Source organism: Hemiscyllium ocellatum, chromosome 35, assembly GCF_020745735.1.
Source record: "Hemiscyllium ocellatum isolate sHemOce1 chromosome 35, sHemOce1.pat.X.cur, whole genome shotgun sequence".
Taxonomy (NCBI): domain Eukaryota; kingdom Metazoa; phylum Chordata; class Chondrichthyes; order Orectolobiformes; family Hemiscylliidae; genus Hemiscyllium; species Hemiscyllium ocellatum.
Window position 1 is genome coordinate 23,544,136 of NC_083435.1, and position 21,000 is coordinate 23,565,135.

At 49.8% G+C, this 21,000-nt stretch overlaps 1 protein-coding gene across 9 annotated transcripts in view; it reads right to left on the reverse strand.

Annotated features, from left to right (window-relative positions):
- Positions 1-15,821: 15,821 nt before the first annotated feature.
- The window catches only part of LOC132832819 (discoidin domain-containing receptor 2-like), a 242,759-nt gene continuing 237,580 nt past the window's right edge, over positions 15,822-21,000 (reverse strand). For all 9 annotated transcript variants that reach the window (XM_060850980.1, XM_060850981.1, XM_060850984.1 and 6 more), the window contains one exon: positions 15,822-20,522. In XM_060850980.1, coding sequence (XP_060706963.1) covers positions 20,382-20,522 — 141 coding nt within the window. In that variant the 3' untranslated portion in view covers positions 15,822-20,381. The remainder of the gene's footprint in view (positions 20,523-21,000) is intronic.

The following is a 21,000-nucleotide window of genomic DNA, read 5'->3' on the forward strand; positions in this document are numbered from 1 at the left end:
TCTCTCTGAATTTCTTCTTGATGTTCATTTCCTCCTTAACTGAAGAACTGCAAGTGAGATACTGTGTCTGAATGTGCCTTTTTGCCAAGGAGTGTATTTATGGGATGTTATTCTCAGTTTTTAGATTAGATTCCCTACAGTGTGGAAACAGGCCCTTTGGTCCAACCAGTCCACACCGACCCTCCAAAGAGTAACCCACCCAGACCCATTTCCTTCTGACTAATGCATCTAGCACTATGAGCAATTTAGCACGGCCGATTCACCCTAACCTGCTCATCTTTGTGACTGTTGGAGGAAACCGAGCACCTGGAGGAAATCCAAGCAGACACGGGGGAGAATGTGCAAACTCCACACAGTCAGTCGCCCAAGACTGGAATTGAACCCGGGTCCCTGGAGCTGTGAGGCAGCAGTGCTAACCACTGTGCCACTGTGCTGCCCAGGAAAGCACTCTTTTAATCGGTAGTCGGTTCTGTTTCTGTTATTCGGTTCAGTTTGTCAATAGCTAAGTTATTCCAAATTCCACTTCCATTTTGTTTGCATTTTAATTATAGTGTTGAAATAAATTGTGGTTTACTTAACGTCAAGTAGGTTGACCCAGTTGCATCTCATCTGTAACACAGCACCTCACACCTACCTTTAAAATAAGAACAAGTTAGAGTCTAGGCTACCTTCTTCAAACATTTTGAGGGTGGGTCTGGTCCATAACAATTACCAACCCAGTATGCACTACCTGAAACATGCAATTATAACAGGCGCTCATCTGCAACAGAACTGTGGTCGCTTTTTCAGATAAGTTACTCACTGAGTCACTCCCTTACAGAGCCAGTTGTTGTCGGTCACTGGGCGACTAATCCAGCAGTCCCAGGTAATCCTCTGGGGACACGTACTTGAAATCCATCAAGACAGCATGTGGAACTTAAATCCAATTCATAAAATGTCACGTCAGCAAGGAGGCCATGCCAAATGCCTTCAATTCGCTCACAAGATCTGCCATCCTTACCTGGTCTGGCCTCTCTGACCTCTAAAGTGGCCTTCCAAGTCCCTTGGTTGAGTGACCTCTACAGAAAAATCAAAAGGGAAGGGGATGTACTGCAGTGGTTTAAGGTGGCAGTTCACCACTGTCTCCTCAAGGGCAATGGGTAACATATGGGGAGGGGAATCGACGTTTCGGGCATGAGCCCTTCTTCAGGAATGACTTGCCTCATTCCTGAAGAAGGGCTCATGCCCGAAACGTCGACTCTCCTGCTCCTTGGATGCTGCCTGACCTGCTGCGCTTTTCCAGCAACACATTTTTCAGCTCTGATCTCCAGCACCTGCAGTCCTCACTTTGTCCTCAATGGGTAACATATGCCTGGTCAGCGACGCCCAGATCTCATGCAAAGATAGAGAAAGATGCACACAACTCACTCCTGATCCTGAAGGCATTCGGCAATGTGGAGAAACGGTATGTCCAGCAGGAACCACCCCAGCGATGGCACTCCTCTATCTGCTCAGGGACCGGCTCCGTTGGCTGTTTCTGTGACAGGGAATATCTTGCTGTAATCAGCTGTGGGTTTTTTTCCTCGGGCCACACCTCTCCAAAGCGAAAGCACTTTACTCTTTCAGGGTTTCGACCGGGCTACTTTCACTTTAGAGAGTTTGGTGGTAAAGCCATTGACCTGAGCTGTGACAGTCCATGGCGATTTGAGATAAGGGAGTTTCAGGGTCTTGACCCAGCGACACTGAAGGGAACCTGCAGGGGGCGGTATTCTCACGCATCTGCTGCCTTCTGGGTCACGGCTTTGGAAGGTGCTGTCAAGGGAGTCTTGGCAAGGTGCTGCAGTCCATCTTGTGGCTGGCACGCACAGTAGACATTGTGTATGGGTGGTGGAGGGAGTTAATGTTGACAGTGTTGGATGGGAGTAAAAAATGAGGTCTGCAGATGCTGGAGATCACAGCTGCAAATGTGTTGCTGGTCAAAGCACAGCAGGTTAGGCAGCATCTCAGGAATAGAGAATTCGACGTTTCGAGCATAAGCCCTTCATCAGGAATAAGAGAGAGAGAGCCAAGCAGGCTAAGATAAAGGGTAGGGAGGAGGGACTAGGGGGAGGGGCGATGGAGGTGGGATAGGTGGAAGGAGGTCAAGGTGAGGGTGATAGGCCGGAGTGGGGTGGGGGCGGAGAGGTCAGGAAGAAGATTGCAGGTTAGGAGGGCGGTGCTGAGTTGAGGGAACCGACTGAGACAAGGTGGGGGGAGGGGAAATGAGGAAACTGGAGAAATCTGAATTCATACCTTGTGGTTGGAGGGTTCCCAGGCGGAAGATGAGGCGCTCCTCCTCCAGCCGTCGTGTTGTTGTGTTCTGCCGGTGGAGGAGTCCAAGGACCTGCATGTCCTCGGTGGAGTGGGAGGGAGAGTTAAAGTGTTGAGCCACGGGGTGATTGGGTTGGTTGGTTCGGGCGGCCCGGAGGTGTTCTCTGAAGCGTTCCGCAAGTAAGCGGCCTGTCTCACCAATATAGAGGAGGCCACATCGGGTGCAGCGGATGCAATAGATGATGTGTGTGGAGGTACAGGTGAACTTGTGGCGGATATGGAAGGATCCCTTGGGGCCTTGGAGGGAAGTGAGTGTGGAGGTGTGGGCGCAAGTTTTACATTTCCTGCGGTTGCAGGGGAAGGTGCCGGGGGTGGAGGTTGGGTTGGTGGGGGGTGTGGATCTGACGAGGGAGTCACGAAGGGAGTGGTCCTTGCGGAACGCTGATAGGGGAGGGGAGGGAAATATATCCTTGGTGGTGGGGTCCGTTTGGAGGTGGCGGAAATGGCAGTGGATGATACGTTGTATGCGGAGGTTGGTGGGGTGGTAGGTGAGAACCAGTGGGGTTCTGTCTTGGTGGCGGTTGGAGGAGCCCGCTTCCCCGGTCCCCAACGCCTTATTTTCACTATGGACATCCAGTCCCTGTACACCTCCATCCCCCATCACGAAGGACTCAAAGCCCTCCGCTTCTTCCTTTCCCGCCGCACCAACCAGTACCCTTCCACTGACACCCTCCTTCGACTGACTGAACTGGTCCTCACCCTGAAAATCGCCCCCTTGACCACGACCCCACCTCCCACCACCAAACCATCATCTCCCAGACCATCCAGGACCTCATCACCTCAGGGGATCTCCCATCCACCGCCTCCAACCTCATAGTCCCACAACCCCGCACCGCCCGTTTCTACCTCCTGCCCAAAATCCACAAACCTGCCTGCCCCGGCCGACCCATTGTCTCAGCCTGCTCCTGCCCCACCGAACTCATCTCCCAATACCTCGACACGGTCCTGTCCCCTTTAGTCCAAGAACTCCCCACCTACGTTCGGGACACCACCCACGCCCTCCACCTCCTCCAGGATTTTCGCTTCCCCGGTCCCCAACGCCTTATTTTCACTATGGACATCCAATCCCTGTACACCTCCATCCCCCATCACGAAGGACTCAAAGCCCTCCGCTTCTTCCTTTCCCGCCGCACCAACCAGTACCCTTCCACTGACACCCTCCTTCGACTGACTGAACTGGTCCTCACCCTGAATAACTTCTCTTTTCAATCCTCCCACTTCCTCCAAACTAAAGGAGTTGCCATGGGCACCCGCATGGGCCCCAGCTATGCCTGCCTCTTCGTAGGATATGTGGAACAGTCCATCTTCCGCAACTACACTGGCACCACCCCCCACCTTTTCCTCCGCTACATTGATGACTGTATCGGCGCTGCCTCGTGCTCCCACGAGGAGGTTGAACAGTTCATCAACTTTACTAACACCTTCCATCCCGACCTGAAATTCACCTGGACCATCTCAGACTCCTCCCTCCCCTTCCTAGACCTCTCCATTTCTATCTCGGGCGACCGACTCAACACAGACATCTATTATAAACCGACTGACTCCCACAGCTACCTGGACTACACCTCCTCCCACCCTGCCCCCTGTAAAAATGCCATCCCATATTCCCAATTCCTTCGTCTCCGCCGCATCTGCTCCCAGGAGGACCAATTCCAACACCGCACAGCCCAGATGGCCTCCTTCTTCAAGGACCGCAGATTCCCCCCAGACGTGATCGACGATGCCCTCCACTGCATCTCCTCCACTTCCCGCTCCTCCGCCCTTGAGCCCCGCTCCTCCAACCGCCACCAAGACAGAACCCCACTGGTTCTCACCTACCACCCCACCAACCTCCGCATACAATGTATCATCCGCTGCCATTTCCGCCACCTCCAAACGGACCCCACCACCAAGGATATATTTCCCTCCCCTCCCCTATCAGCGTTCCGCAAGGACCACTCCCTTCGTGACTCCCTCGTCAGATCCACACCCCCCACCAACCCAACCTCCACCCCCGGCACCTTCCCCTGCAACCGCAGGAAATGTAAAACTTGCGCCCACACCTCCACACTCACTTCCCTCCAAGGCCCCAAGGGATCCTTCCATATCCGCCACAAGTTCACCTGTACCTCCACACACATCATCTATTGCATCCGCTGCACCCGATGTGGCCTCCTCTATATTGGCGAAACAGGCCGCTTACTTGCGGAACGCTTCAGAGAACACCTCCGGGCCGCCCGAACCAACCAACCCAATCACCCCGTGGCTCAACACTTTAACTCTCCCTCCCACTCCACCGAGGACATGCAGGTCCTTGGACTCCTCCACCGGCAGAACACAACAACACGACGGCTGGAGGAGGAGCGCCTCATCTTCCGCCTGGGAACCCTCCAACCACAAGGTATGAATTCAGATTTCTCCAGTTTCCTCATTTCCCCTCCCCCCACCTTGTCTCAGTCGGTTCCCTCAACTCAGCACCGCCCTCCTAACCTGCAATCCTCTTCCTGACCTCTCCGCCCCCACCCCACTCCGGCCTATCACCCTCACCTTGACCTCCTTCCACCTATCCCACCTCCATCGCCCCTCCCCCTAGTCCCTCCTCCCTACCCTTTATCTTAGCCTGCTTGGCTCTCTCTCTCTCTTATTCCTGATGAAGGGCTTATGCTCGAAACGTCGAATTCTCTATTCCTGAGATGCTGCCTGGCCTGCTGTGCTTTGACCAGCAACACATTTGCAGCTGTGTTGGATGGGATGCTGTGTGAGCGGGCTGCTTTGTCATGGATGGTGTCAGGCTTGGAGAATGTTGAAGTTCCCGTCCAGACAAGTGGAGTCACTCCTGATCTGTGCCTGTGGATGGTAGTAGTGAGCAACACCGGGTTCAACCTCAGCCTTGGGCGACTGTCTGTGTGGAGTTTGTACGTCCCCCCCTGCGTCTGCGTGAGTTTCCTCCGGGTGCTCCAATTTCCTCCCACAGTCTGAAGGTGTGCAGGTTAGGTGGAGTGACATTGGGAAATTTTCCCCATAACATCTAGGGATATTCACTCTAGGTGGGTTAGCCATGGGAAATGCAGGGTTACGGAATAGAATTTTACCCTTTACAGAGTCGGTGCAGCCACAATGGGCTGAATGGCCTCTTTCTGCACTGTTGGGATTCTATGATTCTATACTCATTGCAGGATTCTTAACCTTTGATCTGCTCTGTAGCCATTGTATCTATACGGTAAGTTTAGAGTTACATATAGAACATAGAACAGTACAGTACAGTACAGGCCCTTCAGCCCTCAATGTTGTGCTGACTTTTTATCCTACTATAAGGTCAAACTAACCTGCATACCCTTCATTTTACTGTCATCCATGTGCCTATCCAAGAGTCGCTTAAATGTCCCTAATGTACCTGACTCTACTACCACTGCTGCCAGTGCATTCCACGCACCCACCACTCTCACAGTAAAGGATCTACCTCTGACATCTCCCCTAAACCTTTCTCCAATCACCTTAAAATTATACCCCCTTGTGACAGACATTTCCACCCCGGGAAAAAGTCTCTGGCTATCCACTCTCTCTATGCCTCATCATCTTGTACACCTCTATCAAGTCACCTCTTATCCGCTCCAATAGGAAAAATCCTAGCTCCCTCAACCTTTCTTCATAAGACATGCCCTCCAGTCCAGGCAGCATCCTGGTAAATCTCCTCTGCACCCTTTCTAAAGCTTCCATATTCTTCTTATAATGAAGCGATCAGAACTGAACACAATATTCCAAGTGTGGTCTAACCAGGGTATTATAGAGCTGCAGCATAACCTCACGGCTCTTAAACTCAATACCCCTTGAACACCAGCACATCATCCGCCTTTTTAGTAACCCTATGAACTTGGGTGGCAACTTTGAGGGATCTATGGACGTGGACCCAAAGATCCCTCTGTTCCTCCACACTGCCAAGAATCCTGCTTTTAACCCTGTAACCTGCGATCAAATTCAAACTTCCAAAACGAGTCACCTCACACTTTTCCATCTGCCACTTCTCAGCCCAGTTCTGCAGCCTGTCACTGTCCCAATGCTACCTACAACAGCCCTCCACACTACCCACCACTCCACCATGTCATTGGCAAACTTACTAACCCATCCTTCCACTTCCTCATCCAAGTCATTTATAAAAATCACAAAGGGCAGAGGTCCCAGAACAGATCCCTGCGGAATACCTTTGATCACTGAGCTCTAGGCTGACTACTTTCCATCTACTGCCACCCCCTGTCTCCTGTTGACCAGATATTTCTGTATCCAGACAGCCAGATTTCCCTGTATCCCATGCCTCCTTACTTTCTGAATGGACCCACCAAGGGGAATCTTATCAAATGCTTTGCTAAAATCCATGTATACCACATCCACTGTTCTGCCTTCATCAATGTGCTTTGTTACATCCTCAAAGAATTCAATAAGGTTTGTGAGGCATGTCCTGCCCCTCACAAAGCCATGCTGACTATTTTTAATCAAACTATGCATTTCCAAATAATCATAAACCCTGTCTTTCAGAATCGTCTCCAACACTTTGCCCTCCCACTGATATAAGACTGTAATTCCCATGGTTATCCCTATTCCCTTTCTTGAACAAGGCAATAACATTTGTCACTCTCCAATCCTCTGGTCTTCCTCCAGTAGACAGTGGAGATAGAAAGACCATCACCAAAGGCGCAGCGATCTCTTCCCTTGCTTCCCTTGGTAACCTTGGTATGTCCTGTCTGGCCCAGGGGACCTACCCCATCCTCATCTTTTCAAAATTTCCAGCACATCCTCCTCCTTAACATCAACCTGTTTGAGTGCATCAGTTTGTTTCATGCTGTCTTCACAAATGCCAATATCCTTCTCGCTAGTGAATACTGAAGCAAAATATTCATTAAGGACCTCCCCAGACTCCAGGCATAAGTTCCCTCCACTATCCCTGATCAGCCCTACCCCCACTCAGGTCATCGTCATAAGATTAGATTAGATTACTTACAGTGTGGAAACAGGCCCTTCGGCCAACAGGTCCACACCGACCCTTCGAAGTGCAACCCACCCATACCCCTACATTTACCCCTTCACCTAACACTACGGGCAATTCAGCATGGCCAATTCACCTGACCTGCACATTTTTGGTCTGTGGGAGGAAACCGGAGCACCCGAAGGAAACCCACGCAGACACAGGGAGAATGTGCAAACTCCACACAGTCAGTCGCCTGAGGCGGGAATTGAACCCGGGTCTCTGGCGCTGTGAGCTAAGCCACCGTGCTGCCCACTGTCATGTTCCTAACATAAGTGCAAACCATGGGGTTTTCCCTAATTCTACCCGCCAAGACATTTTCATGCCTTGCTCTCCTAAGTCCATTCTCCGGTTCCTTCCTAGCTACCTTGTAACCCTCTAGAGTCCTGTCTGATCCTTGCTTCCTCAACCTTAAGTGAGCTTCCTTCTTCTGCTTGACTGGATGTTCCACATTTCTTGTCACCCAAAGTTCCTTCACCCTATTCTCCCTTCCTTGCTTCAGTGGGACAAACCTGTCCCGAACCATCAGCAAGTTCTCCCGAAACAACCTTCTAATTTCTGTTGTGCATTTCCCTGAGAACATTTGTCCCCAATTTATGCTCCATAGTTCCTGCCTACTAGTATTGTAATTCCCTTTTCCCCAATTAAATACTTTCCCATACCATCTGTTCCTATCCCTCTCCATGAGTATAATAAAGGTCAGGGAGTTGTGATCACTATCACCGAAATGCTCTCCCAGCGAGAGATCTGACACCTGACCTGGTTCGTTGCCAAGCACCAAATCCAATATGGCTTCCCCCCTAGTCAGCCTATCTACTTATTGAGTAAGGAAATCTTTCTGGACACACCTGAGAAAATCTGTTCCATCCAAACCATTGGCACTGAGGAGGTTCCAATCAATATTAAGGAAGTTGAAGTCACCCATGACAACAATCCTGTTACTTCTGCTCCTCTCTAAAATCTGCCTCCCAATTTGCTCCTCAGTGTTTCTGTTGCTATTGGGGGGGTGGTATATAGACAACTCCCAATAAAGTGACTGCTCCTTTCCTGTTTCTGACTTCTACCAATGCTGTGTCAATAAACCCTCCTTGACAGCCTCCTTTTCTGCAGTTCTGACACTACCCCTGATTAGCAACGCCAATATATGCAGATGTGTGCAGTTCCAACAACACTCATCCACACTTGGTTAGATCACAGACACAAATATTCACTCCCTGCATCACTGACGCTCAGTAGCAGCCGTGTGTATTATCTACAAGATGCACTGCAGAAATTAGCCTTAGACAGCACCTTCCAAACCCATGATCACATCTATCTAGAAGGTCAAGGGCAGCAGATTCATAGGAACGCCACCACTTTCAAGCTCCCCTCCAAGCCAGTCACCATCCTGCCTTGGAAATACATCGCCATTCCTTAACCATCACTCCCTAAGAGCATTGTGGGTTGACGCACAGCAGATGGACTGCAGCGGTTCAAGAGAGCTCTCAAGGGCAACTGGGGACAGGCAATAAATGCTGGGCCCATCCAGCGACACTCACATCCCAGAAGTGAATGAATTAAAAAAAAAGGGTGCATTGAAATGACACTCTTCCAGAAACTCAGGGTCATTCTTGTGGACAGAGTTCTACAGAGGGGTCGTCCAATCTGTTCACTGTTGTAGTGGAGACTGCATCGTCAACAAATGACTTATGACCTCAAAGAGCCACATGGGACTCGAAACATCCACTCTCGTCCTCTCTCTCTCTCTCCACAGTCTCTGCAAATCCGCTGTGTTTCCCCAGGACTTCGTTTTCATTTCAGACTTCCAGCGGCCCACGGCATTTTGCTTTTATCTTGGAGTATGTGGGAGTAATGCCATTGGGGAAGAGAAGGGAGGTGTGCTGGAAGCTTTTAGAACTGTATATGGACATAGAGAACAGGGCGAAATCGTTCCCACTCAGAAAGCACTCAAGAATAAGGGGACCTGAAGTTTGAAAAAGAATCAAGTGTGACGCGGGACAAAATCTTTTCACACAGCAAGCAGTTAAGTGGCGCGGTGGCTCAGTGGTTAGCACTGCTGCCTCACAGCATTAGGGAGCTGGGTTCGATTCCAGCTTGGGTGACTTCTGTGTGGGTTTCCTCCCACAATCCAAAGATGCGCAGGTTAGGGCGGATTGGCTGTGCTAAATTGCCCCATCGTGTTCAAGGGGCATTATGTGCATTAGTCGGGGGAAATGTAGAAATAGGGGAATGGGTCTGGGTGGGTTACTCCACTTCAGAGTGTCGGTGTGGACTTGTTAGGCTGAAGGGCCTGTTTCCACACTGTAGGGACTCTATGATGCTATGTTTGGACCTGGAGTTTGTTGGGGAGACTAGCAGGAGGCTGGAAGAACACAGCAAGCCAGGCAGCATCAGGAATTAGAGAGCCCAACCGCTCGGGGAGTCCTGGAGAAGAATTATACCTGAAATGTTGACGTTGGTGCTGGAATCTACCTTAGATTTCTCTCTAAATGGAGCTTGGTGGATGCAGATTCAAATCAGGCCACACAAGGCCCGGGTTGGGGCACTGCTGCCTCATAGCATCAGGGACCCAGGTTCGATTCCAGCCTCGGGCGACTGTCTATGTGGAGTTTGCACAATCTCCCCGTGTCTGCGCGGGTTTCCTCTGGGTGCTCCGGTTTCCTCCCACAGTCCAAAGGTGTGCAGGTTAGGGTGGATTGGCCCATGCTAAATTGCCCCATAGTGTTCAGGGATATGTAGGTTGGGTGGGTTAGCCATGGGAAATGCAGGGTTACTGGGATAAAGTGAAGGGGTGAGTCTGGGCGGTTAGCTCTTCGGACAGTCGTTGTGGATTCGACGGGCTGAAGGGCCTGTATCTCTGTGATAGTCTTGTTGAAGGTTGAGCATTAGGGGTGGGAGCTGCGTGGGGAAGAGTTCTCAATTTTCAATGCAAGGTTTGACCACATCATCTGGAGCAGCCCTCTGTTTGACACATTGAGAGGGGAGTAGAATTTCTGGGTGATGGTACAGATAGCTGCAAATGTGTTGCTGGTCAAAGCACAGCAGGCCAGGCAGCATCTCAGGAATAGAGAATTCGACGTTTCGAGCATAAGCCCAAAGGGCTTATGCTCGAAACGTCGAATTCTCTATTCCTGAGATGCTGCCTGGCCTGCTGTGCTTTGACCAGCAACACATTTGCAGCTGTGATCTCCAGCATCTGCAGACCTCATTTTTTACTCGATGGTACAGATAGGCCTAGAGAGGATTTTAGGCAATCCACCTAGCCTGTACATCCCTGGGCAATTTAACATGGCCAATCCACCTAGCCTGTACATCCCTGGGCAATTTAACATGGCCAATCCACCTAGCCTGTACATTCCTGGGCAATTTAGCATGGCCAATCCACCTAGCCTGTGCATTCCTGGGCAATTTAGCATGGCCAATCCACTTAGCTTATACATCCTTGGGCAATTTAGCATGGCTAACCCACCTAGCCTATGCATCCCTGGGCAATTTAGTATGGCTAACCCACCTAGCCTATGCATCCCTGGGCAATTTAGCATGGCCAATCCAACTAGCCTGTACATCCCTGGGCAATTTAGCTTGGCCAATCCACCTAGTCTGTACATCCCTGGACAATTTAGCATGGCCAATCTATCTAGCCTGTACATCCCTGGACAATTTAGCATGGCCAATCCACCTAGCCTGTACATCCCTGGGCAATTTAGCATGGCCAATCTATCTAGCCTGTACATCCCTGGACAATTTAGCATGGCCAATCTATCTAGCCTGTACATCCCTGGGCAATTTAGCATGGCCAATCCACCTTAATCTGCACTTAATCTTTGGACCATGGGAGGAAACTGGAGCACCCGGAGGAAACCCGGGGAGAACATGCAAACTCTACAGAGTCACCTGAGGGTGGAATCGAACCTGGGTGCCCTGGTGCTGTGAGGCAGCAGTGCTAACCACTGAGCCATTGTGCTGCCAAGTGGGACTGCCTCCTTTCAGGCAGCAGATTCCAGATCACAACAACTTGTCGAGTCAAAGCAAAACTCTCTGCTCATCGCTCCTCTGGGTCTGATCATCTTGCCTCCGGTTACATACCACCTTGACACCCTTGAGAGCCCTTCATGACTTTGAGGGGACTCTTCACATACATCTCCTGTATTTTTGTCTGTGCGAGGCCCAACTATCTGAAGTTTCTCCAACCCCCTTATTACTATTTAAATAAATCGAGGACACTCAGAACCAGACTTTGTGCACACTTTCGAAATGAAGGCCGCTTCCTTCTTAACTGAAGTCAATGTGGTGGCAGTCACGTTTCTCTCCCAACATGGTCACATCACCGGGCTCTGTGTGACTAAACTCTTTCTTCATTCTATGCCTGCCTCAGCATTGGGTTTGAGTTTTGAATTGCTGTGTTTACAAAGGTATCTATGTATACACAGACAAAGTTGTGTGGAGATATGCAAATGAATGTAAAACAGCAGGCAACAACATGCAGGAGCAAACCATTTCCTCCTTTCAGAACGAATGTGAGTTGAATCTCGTCCCCTTGAAGGTCTGCTGCTTTGTTCTGACATCGGTTAGCAGGACACTGTTGGAATATTGCGTGCAATTCTGGTCTCCCTCCTATCAGAAAGATGTTGTGAAACTTGAAAGGGTTCAGAAAAGATTTACAAGGATATTGCCAGGGTTGGAGGATCTGAGCTACAGGGAGAGGCTGAACAGGCTGGGGCTGTTTTCCCTGGAGCGTCGGAGGCTGAGGGGTGACCTTATAGAGGTTTATAAAATCATGAGGGACATGGATAGGGTAAATAGGCAAAGTCTTTTCCCTGGGGTCGGGGAGTCCAGAACTAGAGGGCATAGGTTTAGGGTGAGAGGGGAAAGATATAAAAGAGACCTAAGGGGCAACCTTTTCACACAGAGGGTGGTACATATATTGAATGAGCTGCCAGAGGAAGTGGTGGAGGCTGGTACAATTGCAACATCTAAGAGGCATTTGGATGGGTGTATGAATAGGAAGGGTTTGGAGGGATACGGGCCGGGTGCTGGCAGGTGGGACTAGATTGGGTTGGGATATCTGCTTGGCGTGAACAGGTTGGACCGAAAGGTCTGTTTCCATGCTGTACATCTCTATGAGTCTATAACTATGGTCGAGAAATGATTTCAGAATAATCAACTCGGGTGGAGGGTAAGATCATAAGGACATAGGAGCGCATGCTCCTCTGGAGGTCAAAAATCTAACTCGACATTGAATATTTTTAATTACCCCCACTAGCTGCTGAGGTAATGGATTCCAGCGATGAGAGAAGATATTCCTCCACATTTCTGTTCAATGTGACCCCTCATCTTGAGATTGTGTCCCCAAATTCTATATTCTTCAATGTAGGGAACCACCCTCTCAGCACTTTTTTATTTCTTTATTTGTTCGTGGAATGAAGGGGTCCCTGGTGAGGCAATATTTAATGCCTATCCTTAATTGCCCAGAGGGCAGCAGAGAGTCAACCATATTGCTGTGGGTCTGGAGTCACATGTAGACCAGACCAGGTAAGGATCAGTGAACCAGATGGGTTTTTACCCAGGAATCGATTCATGATCATCATTACACCAGATTTCTTTTTGAGATTAGACTCCCTACAGTGTGGAAACAGGCCCTTCAGCCCAACAAGTCCACACCGACCCGCCGAAGAGCAACCCACCCAGACCCATTCCCCTACCCTATAGTTACCCCTGATTAATGCGCCTGACACAATTTCTCATGGCCAATCCACCTGACCTGCACACCTTTGGATTGTGGGAAGAAACCGGAGCACCCGGAGGAATCCCATGCAGACACGGGGAGAATGTGCAAACTCCACACAGACAGTCGCCCGAGGCTGGTATCGAACCCAGGTCCCTGGCACAGTGAGGCAGCAGTGCTAACCACTGAGCCACCCCTTTTAATTACTGAATCCAAATTCCACTATCTGCTGTGACGGGATGAGAGCCTGGGGACTCCAGAACATGACCCGGGTCTCTGAATTAAAGTCCAGCAATAATACCACTTAATCCCACTGACCTTATCAGTTCCAGCGAGAGAACCGTTCTCAATTTTCTCAACTCCAATGAATACAGAGCCAGCTTGTTTAATAATTCCTCCTAATTTAACCTCCTCATCCCAGAAAAGTAACCTAGCTCTCAAACTCCCTCCTGGGGAAATGAAACCAACATTGCACACAGTACTGTCAATGCCCTGAAAGAGTGTAGCAAAAAATGGTTAGTAGTGCTGTCTCACAGCGCCAGGGACCCAATCCCAGCCTCGGAACGACTGCCTGTGTGGAGTTTGTACCTTCTCCCGTGTCTGTGTGGGTTTCCTCCCACAGTCCAAAGATGTGTAGGTTAGGGGAGATCGGTCGTGCTAAATTGATCAGTAGATTAGGTGCATTAGTCAGGGAAATGTAGAGTAATAGGGTAGGGTAATGGCTCTGGGTGGGATACTCTTCGGAGGGTTCGGTGTGGACCTGTTGGGCTGAAGGACCTGTTTCCACACTGTAGGGAGTCTAATTGAAGACCCCTTGCACTGAAATCACACATTTTATTTGCCGACCTCATTAGAATAGAATCAAACAGAATAGAACCCAAATGTGGAAACAGGCTTTTTGTCTCCACTTACACTCCAAAGACCATCTCACCCAAACCCAGCCCCCTCTCCTCTCCCTGTAAGCCTGCATTTCCCACAGCTAACGTACCTACACATCCCTAAACACTATGGGTAATTTAGCATGGCCAATCCACCTAACATGCACATCTTTGGACTTGTTCTTGCTGCTTGATGAGGTTTGGAAACTCATGTACCATCTGTACAACTACTGCCCTGAAGGTGAGCTCCACATTTGGTCTCTTGTTGGGACATTAAGACAGATATTTAATGGGCAAAACGATGTTAAAGCCCTGCAGGGAGTCCAAAGGCAATTGGACTCGAATGTCAGGAATGAAGGATTTTAGATGCAACAAAAAGTTTGAGACATTGGGCCTATTGTCCTTGGAGCACAGAAGATTAAGAGGTGACCTTAACGAGGCATTTAAAATTATAAACGATTTTGACTGAGTTAAAGAAAAATATTCTGTCTCCGGTATATGGTATGTCAATAACGAGAGGGTCACAATTTCAACACTGTCAGCAAGACAGCTAGGAGAGAGATTAGGAGAAACGTCTTTATTCAGAAAATAGTTAGGATTTGGAATGCATTGCCTGGGAGATGGATTTCATAGGAGAGTTTAAAAGAGAGCTGAGTTGTGCAGTGGCTCAGTGGTTAGCACTGCTGCCTCACAGCACTAGGGAGCCAGGTTTGAGTCTAGTCCCAGGTGACTGCCTGTGTGATGTTTGCACATTCTCCCCATGTCGGCATGGGTGTTTCCCCCCCCCACAGTCCAAAGATGTGCAAGTTAGGTACATTGGCTTGCTAAATTGTCCAGGGATGTGTTGGTTAGGTGTATTAGCCATGGGAAATGCAGGGTTACAGGGGTATGGTAAGGGTGGGGGGGGGGGGGGTCTCGTTGTGATGCTCTTTCGAGGCTGTCGTGGACTTGATGGGCTGAATGGTTTCCTGCTTCCATGCTGTCTGATTCATTACAATTGAAAATGATGCATTTAGAAGGCTATGGAGGTAGTGCTGGAGAATGTGATTAGCTGTGTAGCTCTTTCTGGAACCAAATAGCTTCCTTTGTGCGGTAGAATTCTCTGATTCTACTCTCGGTAGTGCTTTGAGATATCTTAAGAACGTGAAACACACATTGCAAATGAACGACAGAAAAATACATACAGACACAAGAGGAGGTTTGTGTGGAGCCAAGACACTAGAATGGACCTAAATAAAGCGACAACTAGAAGTACAGAATGTAACTTGAATGCATAACATTTTGGTGCCACCACAGATCCATTTATGATGGTTTCATTGCTTCATTGTTGAAGATGCAACACTCGTCTGCGCCGAGAATTGATTGTGATACTTTAAAACAATGGGAAAGTAAGGCTTGCACATACATCGCCCCCTCGTGACCCCAAAGTGTTCGACATCCCAATGAAGTCCTTTGGAAGCACGACCACTGTTGCAAATGTGGGAAGACAGTCAATTTTCAGAACGGATGCGACAATGAGTCGGTTCCCTCCACAACTTTGATTGAGGGGGTCAGTGTTGGCTCGTCTCTCCCGTTGCTCTTCAGAATAGCGGCACGGGATCTATCTTCCCTGCCTACCTGAGATGGGTGGGGGGGGCAATGGTGCGACTTGGTCATCCTATCCAACAGACGGTAAGTTCAATACTTACCGTGGGATTGTCAAACCGAGACCTTTGTGGTTAGTGTTTGGCGGATGATGTGACTTGACGCCCAGACTTAGAGACAAGAGTGCACTGTCACTGTAGAAAGGAATGGTTAATAACACTGCTTCCAGGCATCTCTTACTTTCAACAATCAAAGGAAGATTTATTACAAACACCTAGAAAAATGCAAGCATGAATAGGATCTACAGAGAAGCTCCAAAGTGATTTCATATATATTACCTTAAAAATCTCTTTGTAAAATATGTACACAACCTCAACAATAATCCAGTACAGTTTGACTCCAGCGTAAGACCAAAGGATTAGAGAAGAATTCTCTATCTCACAATAACCAACATTTGTTAAAACACCCACACGCTACACAAATATTTACTCACCGTCAATAATTTTTAACATCTGGATTACCAGCTACTCTTTACATGATTTAAGAACACTTCAACCATGTTCCTAGCTTCCAGCTCAGATGCCTAATGTTTAACTTAATCAGTAGTTGGGTTCACAGATGGCCCAGTTCTTGGCAGAAACCCAAGAGACGGACTGGGGGTCCCAAACTTTAGAAAACGCTAAGTGTTATTGCAAGCAGGGGAAAGGTCTAAAGCACCGCATTTACACGAGGAAGGTGGAGAGGGCATTGGTATGCACAGGCTGCAGCAATCTGGGCAAGATAAAGTGTCTCCCAACCAGTCCTTTGCAGTTCCCACCTGTAGAATAGGGGAATATGGGAACTTGAAGAGGCCATTCAGCATCCTCCTTTACCACCCCCTCCCAACCCCACTCATGACCGATGCCCGCCTTGACTTCCTCTACTTTCCTGGGCTCCATTTGTCTCATGAAAAGGGACTCAAACGCCGCCCTTTTTTCCTGAGGTACTAGCTGTGAGATTGCGTCTCCCTCGTCCAAGAGCCACTCCAGAGCGCAAAGGCTCTCTGACTCCGTGCTGGAAACATTCCAAACGCCCTGAAATAAACCACACCTTAACCCGCCCACAGTTCCCGGTCTAAAAAGCTCTAGTTTGTTGACCTTGGGGTGGGATGGGGCTCTGATTAACCTGATTCCATCTATTTCCCACGAGGCTTTTCATGGCTCCCGGGTCAGATACCTGAAGTTAAAAGGCCGTGCTTGTGAAGCAGAATCTGAACTGGGAGCCGAGGAATAGGGAAACGTTCATAAATAACTTTATAAGCAGGTACAAATAGGGACGTTTAGATAAGATAAGCACAGGAATATGCAAGGAAGATAGGGACATGGACTAAGGGCAGGCTGAAGGGATTAGTTCAATTTGGCGTCAAGTTCGGCACAACACAGCAGACCAAAGGGCCAGTTCCTGTCCTATACTTCTATCTGGGCAGCTCACCTTTTGACCCCACACAGCGACACGGCCATTCCACACTAATAGGTAGCCAGGAGGAAAAAGGAAGACACATGACATTTTTGGCAGGTAGTTATGGCAGTGAGGTTAGTCTTAAATGGGACGAACGGCCTCTTTCTCTTTTGTAACCCGTTCATCCGAGGGACGTGGACGTTGCTGACGGTGTACTGCCCTTTTTTTGAGACGTTGGTGACAGCTCAGAGCTAAAAAAGCCAACCGCATCATGGCGGGTCTGGGGTCATGTGGAGGCTAGATTGGGGTAAGTGCGGCAGATTCCCTTTCTCTCAAGGTGTAGATTTACAAAAGGAAAACACTGCTAGCGCCGGAAGAACGGAAAATAAAGACAAAAATAAAAGTGCTGGAGAAACTCAGCAGGTCTGGCAGGATTTGTGGAGAGAGAGAAAAACAGAGTTCACGTCTCTGAGTCTAGTGACCCTGAAGAAATAGCCTGGACTTCAAACATCAACTGTTTCTGTGCCTCCACGGATGCTGCCATGGCCTGCTGAGATTCTGTTTTCGGTTTTAATTGCGACTTTGTGACGATCGGGGAGTTTAGTCGTCACCATTAACGGATGCCAGCGTTTCAGTTTGAATTTATTTCGTGAACCGCACTCAAATTTCACAAACTGGCCACTGAGGACTCGTCGCTGTGTAATTAAACCGGCCTCCTGAGTGACTTGGAACCACGGTGTAACCGCGTCCTCAACCTCTGCTCTTGGCCTCACGTTATCCTGCAGGACACTGGAGGCGGTGAACGGATTTCTGCGTGGTGCACCTTATGGCTGGTGTCAATTCCAGTCAGCAACCCTTCACTGGGAACAACATCGTTGCTTGGGACAAAAAAAAAATAGAACAAGGAGGGTTTAGAAGGACATGGGCAAATGGGACTGGGTGAATTTAGGATACCTGGTCGGCATGGACGAGTTGGGCCGAAGGGTCTGCTGCCGTGCTGTATAGCTTTCTGACCCTATAACTGGGCGGCATCTCATTCAAACTAATACAGGTATAAACCAATACTCCTGCTCATATAATTCGACAGGTATTCTGTTGACCTCAGGAATAAGATGGTAGTCACGCTGAAATAAATGAGCACATCGAAAATGTAGGGAGTGGAAGTTAAGACATGTGGGTGGCTCAGTGGTTAGCACCGCTTCCTCACAGCACCAGGTTCGATTCCAGCCTCGGGTGACTGTCTGGGTGGAGTTTGCACATCCTCCCTGTGTCTGCGTGGATTTCCTTTCACACTGACAAAGATGTCCAGGTTAGGGTGAATTGGCCGTGCTAAATTGCCCGCTAGTGTTCAGGGATGTGCGGGTTAGGGGCGTTAGTCAGGGGTAAACGTAGAGGAATAGGGTAGGGGGAATGGGTCTGGGTGGGTCGGCGTGGACATTTTGGGCCTGTTTCTACAGTGTAGGGATTTTCTGATCCACCTCAACAGGGTGTGTTCACAGCCCACAGGTTATAACTGATGGGAATAAGGGGGGAAGGAAATGGAAGGGTACGCAGCGACGGAGGCTGGTGAGAAGTGGATGGGGTGGACTGACCGAACGGAGCGGCCTATGAAGCCCAAAAGGTGCGCGTGAGCAGCGATGGACGAGCCCAACTGCACGCCCACCTCTGGAAACCTTCTCGCTCAATGGAAATCTTAACCCGGGACACTGAGTCGGAACCCCATGAATCAGGGGAGGGCAGAGGCGAACGGGTTAGGGTAGCAGCTTGGCAGCCGACCCCCTGGATTCACGAATCCCACTACCCCGTAATTCCTGATTAAATCCCCTGTGCAGTAAGAAATCGCCCATGAAACCAACTGAGGGTGTCCAGTGTTTCTGACTCATTTCAGGGCTGCCCGTTGAGTTTTCCAGTTCTAGCTAAGGCCCAGGATGGAGGTGGGGGTGTTGGCACAGGGAAGCGTACATCTAGACAGAGGAGCGGAGACAATACTACAGACAATTCACTCTTCTGAAAGTCTGCTGGCTGTCCTCCTCATGCAGTAGTCAGATGTTCGTTCAGTAGTTACTGTACACCTCGTCGTCCGTTTTCAACGCAGGGGGGGCAGCCTTCTCAGTAGTTTGGTACGTCTGAACGAAGTGGTTAGGGCTCCTCCCGTTAAAAGCTAACCTTGCATCGATGAACCAGGGTGTAACCAGCTCTTCGCTGTTGCAGTCTGCTGGCTATTTGGGGGCTGGCGGGAGGGGGCAGTGGGGGGTTGGCATTTTGTCTGATTTCACACCTTCCGCCTCCCACGCCCCGAAGCAATCGTCGAGTAACAGCCGAGAAGATAAATCACCAAAATCAGTGGCGGCACGTTGATGGAAGACTGATGGCAGACATTTCGCCCCACCTTGCTTCAAATGCCTCCAAGTGCTATCAGTGAGTCCCTCCACCGATGCGACGATTGGACAATCAACTGATTAAAGAATCGCCCCAATTGTTTCAACGGCCCCTTGACCTTGAACGAGGCACCGGCCAAGTCAGTTTACAGTAGTCCAACGCTAGGTCAAAAATCCAGGCTCCAGGAATTCCATCATCAATAGGGGATGGGGAAGGGGGAAATAAAACTCACTTCAGTAGTTACATGTCTAGTTAAAGTGGGCTCACAACGCAGGTAATCCTCAAAGGAGTTGCAACTACAATCCAATTGCGACTGTCGTGAATGAAATGTTCTGTCTCTCTTTCTCTCTCTCATTCTGACACACACTCTTCATTGCCCCACTCATCGAGTCTGCATACCGATGGACTGATCTACCCCCACCCTGATCTGCCCACACAGAAATGCAGATACATGCAGGCAACAGTCCTCTGGCGGGAGAAAGTGAGGACTGCAGATGCTGGAGACCAGAGTTGAAGAGTGTGGTGCTGGAAAAAACACAGCCGGCCAGGCAGCGTCCCAGGGGCAGGAGAATCGACGTTTCGGGCATAAGCCCTTCTTTCAGTAGTCCAGAGATTTAACAAATTCTGTGTCACGGTGCTTATGAGACGAGAGAGAGAGAGAGAGAGAGAGACAGAGGGCTGAGATGATGGGTATAGTAATGTCCCATTGAGGGGCTTCACTGTGAGGTTGAGATGAAACCTGTTATCGGTTGCGAGGAGAGAGAGACACACACACACAGGGATGCTCTGCGATCACCTCGCCCATTCTTCAAAGATTCAAGATCCAGTGTTTTTCCAAGAACCAGCTGGCAATTGCTTCTCTCGTTGCTTTTTCCCCTTCCCCAGAGGAGAGAGAGAGAGAGAGAGAGGTTTCAATGGGTCCAGTCCAGCCGAGTAGCAGGGGAAGGGGAAGGGGAAGGGGAAGGGAGTGCTTGGTGGATCCCAGGCGGATGGGGACCGTGCCCTCTTCCACCCCTACCCCACCCCTGCGCCCTCAGGCCACGTTTGCGCCGTTGTCCGTGAGGAACCGGTGGATCTGCTGAAAGGTGGGCCGGTTCTTCGAGTCCCGGCACCAGCACTGCACCATGAGCCGGTACAGCGCTTGTGGGCAGACCGGCGGCCGAGGGAGATACACCTGCAGGGATACAAGTCACACAAATCGGTCAGGTAGAGGCAGCCGGGTCCCGTCTCTCCCACCCAACCTCACCCCTGGACGTGGAAAACAATTAGATTAGGTTTACATTACTGACAGTGTGGAAACAGGCCCTTCTGCCCAACCAGTTCATACTGACCCTCTGAAGAGTAACCCACCCAGCCCCATTCCCCTACCCTACATCTCCCGCTGACTAATGCACTTAATACGATGGGAAATGAGCATGGCCAATTTACCTAACCTGCACATCTTTGGACCGTGGGAGGAAACCACAGCATCTGGAGGAAACCCATGCAGACACAGGGAGAATGTGCAAACTCCACACAGACAGTCACCCAAGGCTGGAATCGAACTCAGGTCCCTGCCGCCATGAGGCAACAGGGCTAACCACTGTGCCACCGTGCCCCCTAGAGTGGTTAGGGTATGGAACGCTCTGTCTGGAAATGCGGGAGGAGGCACA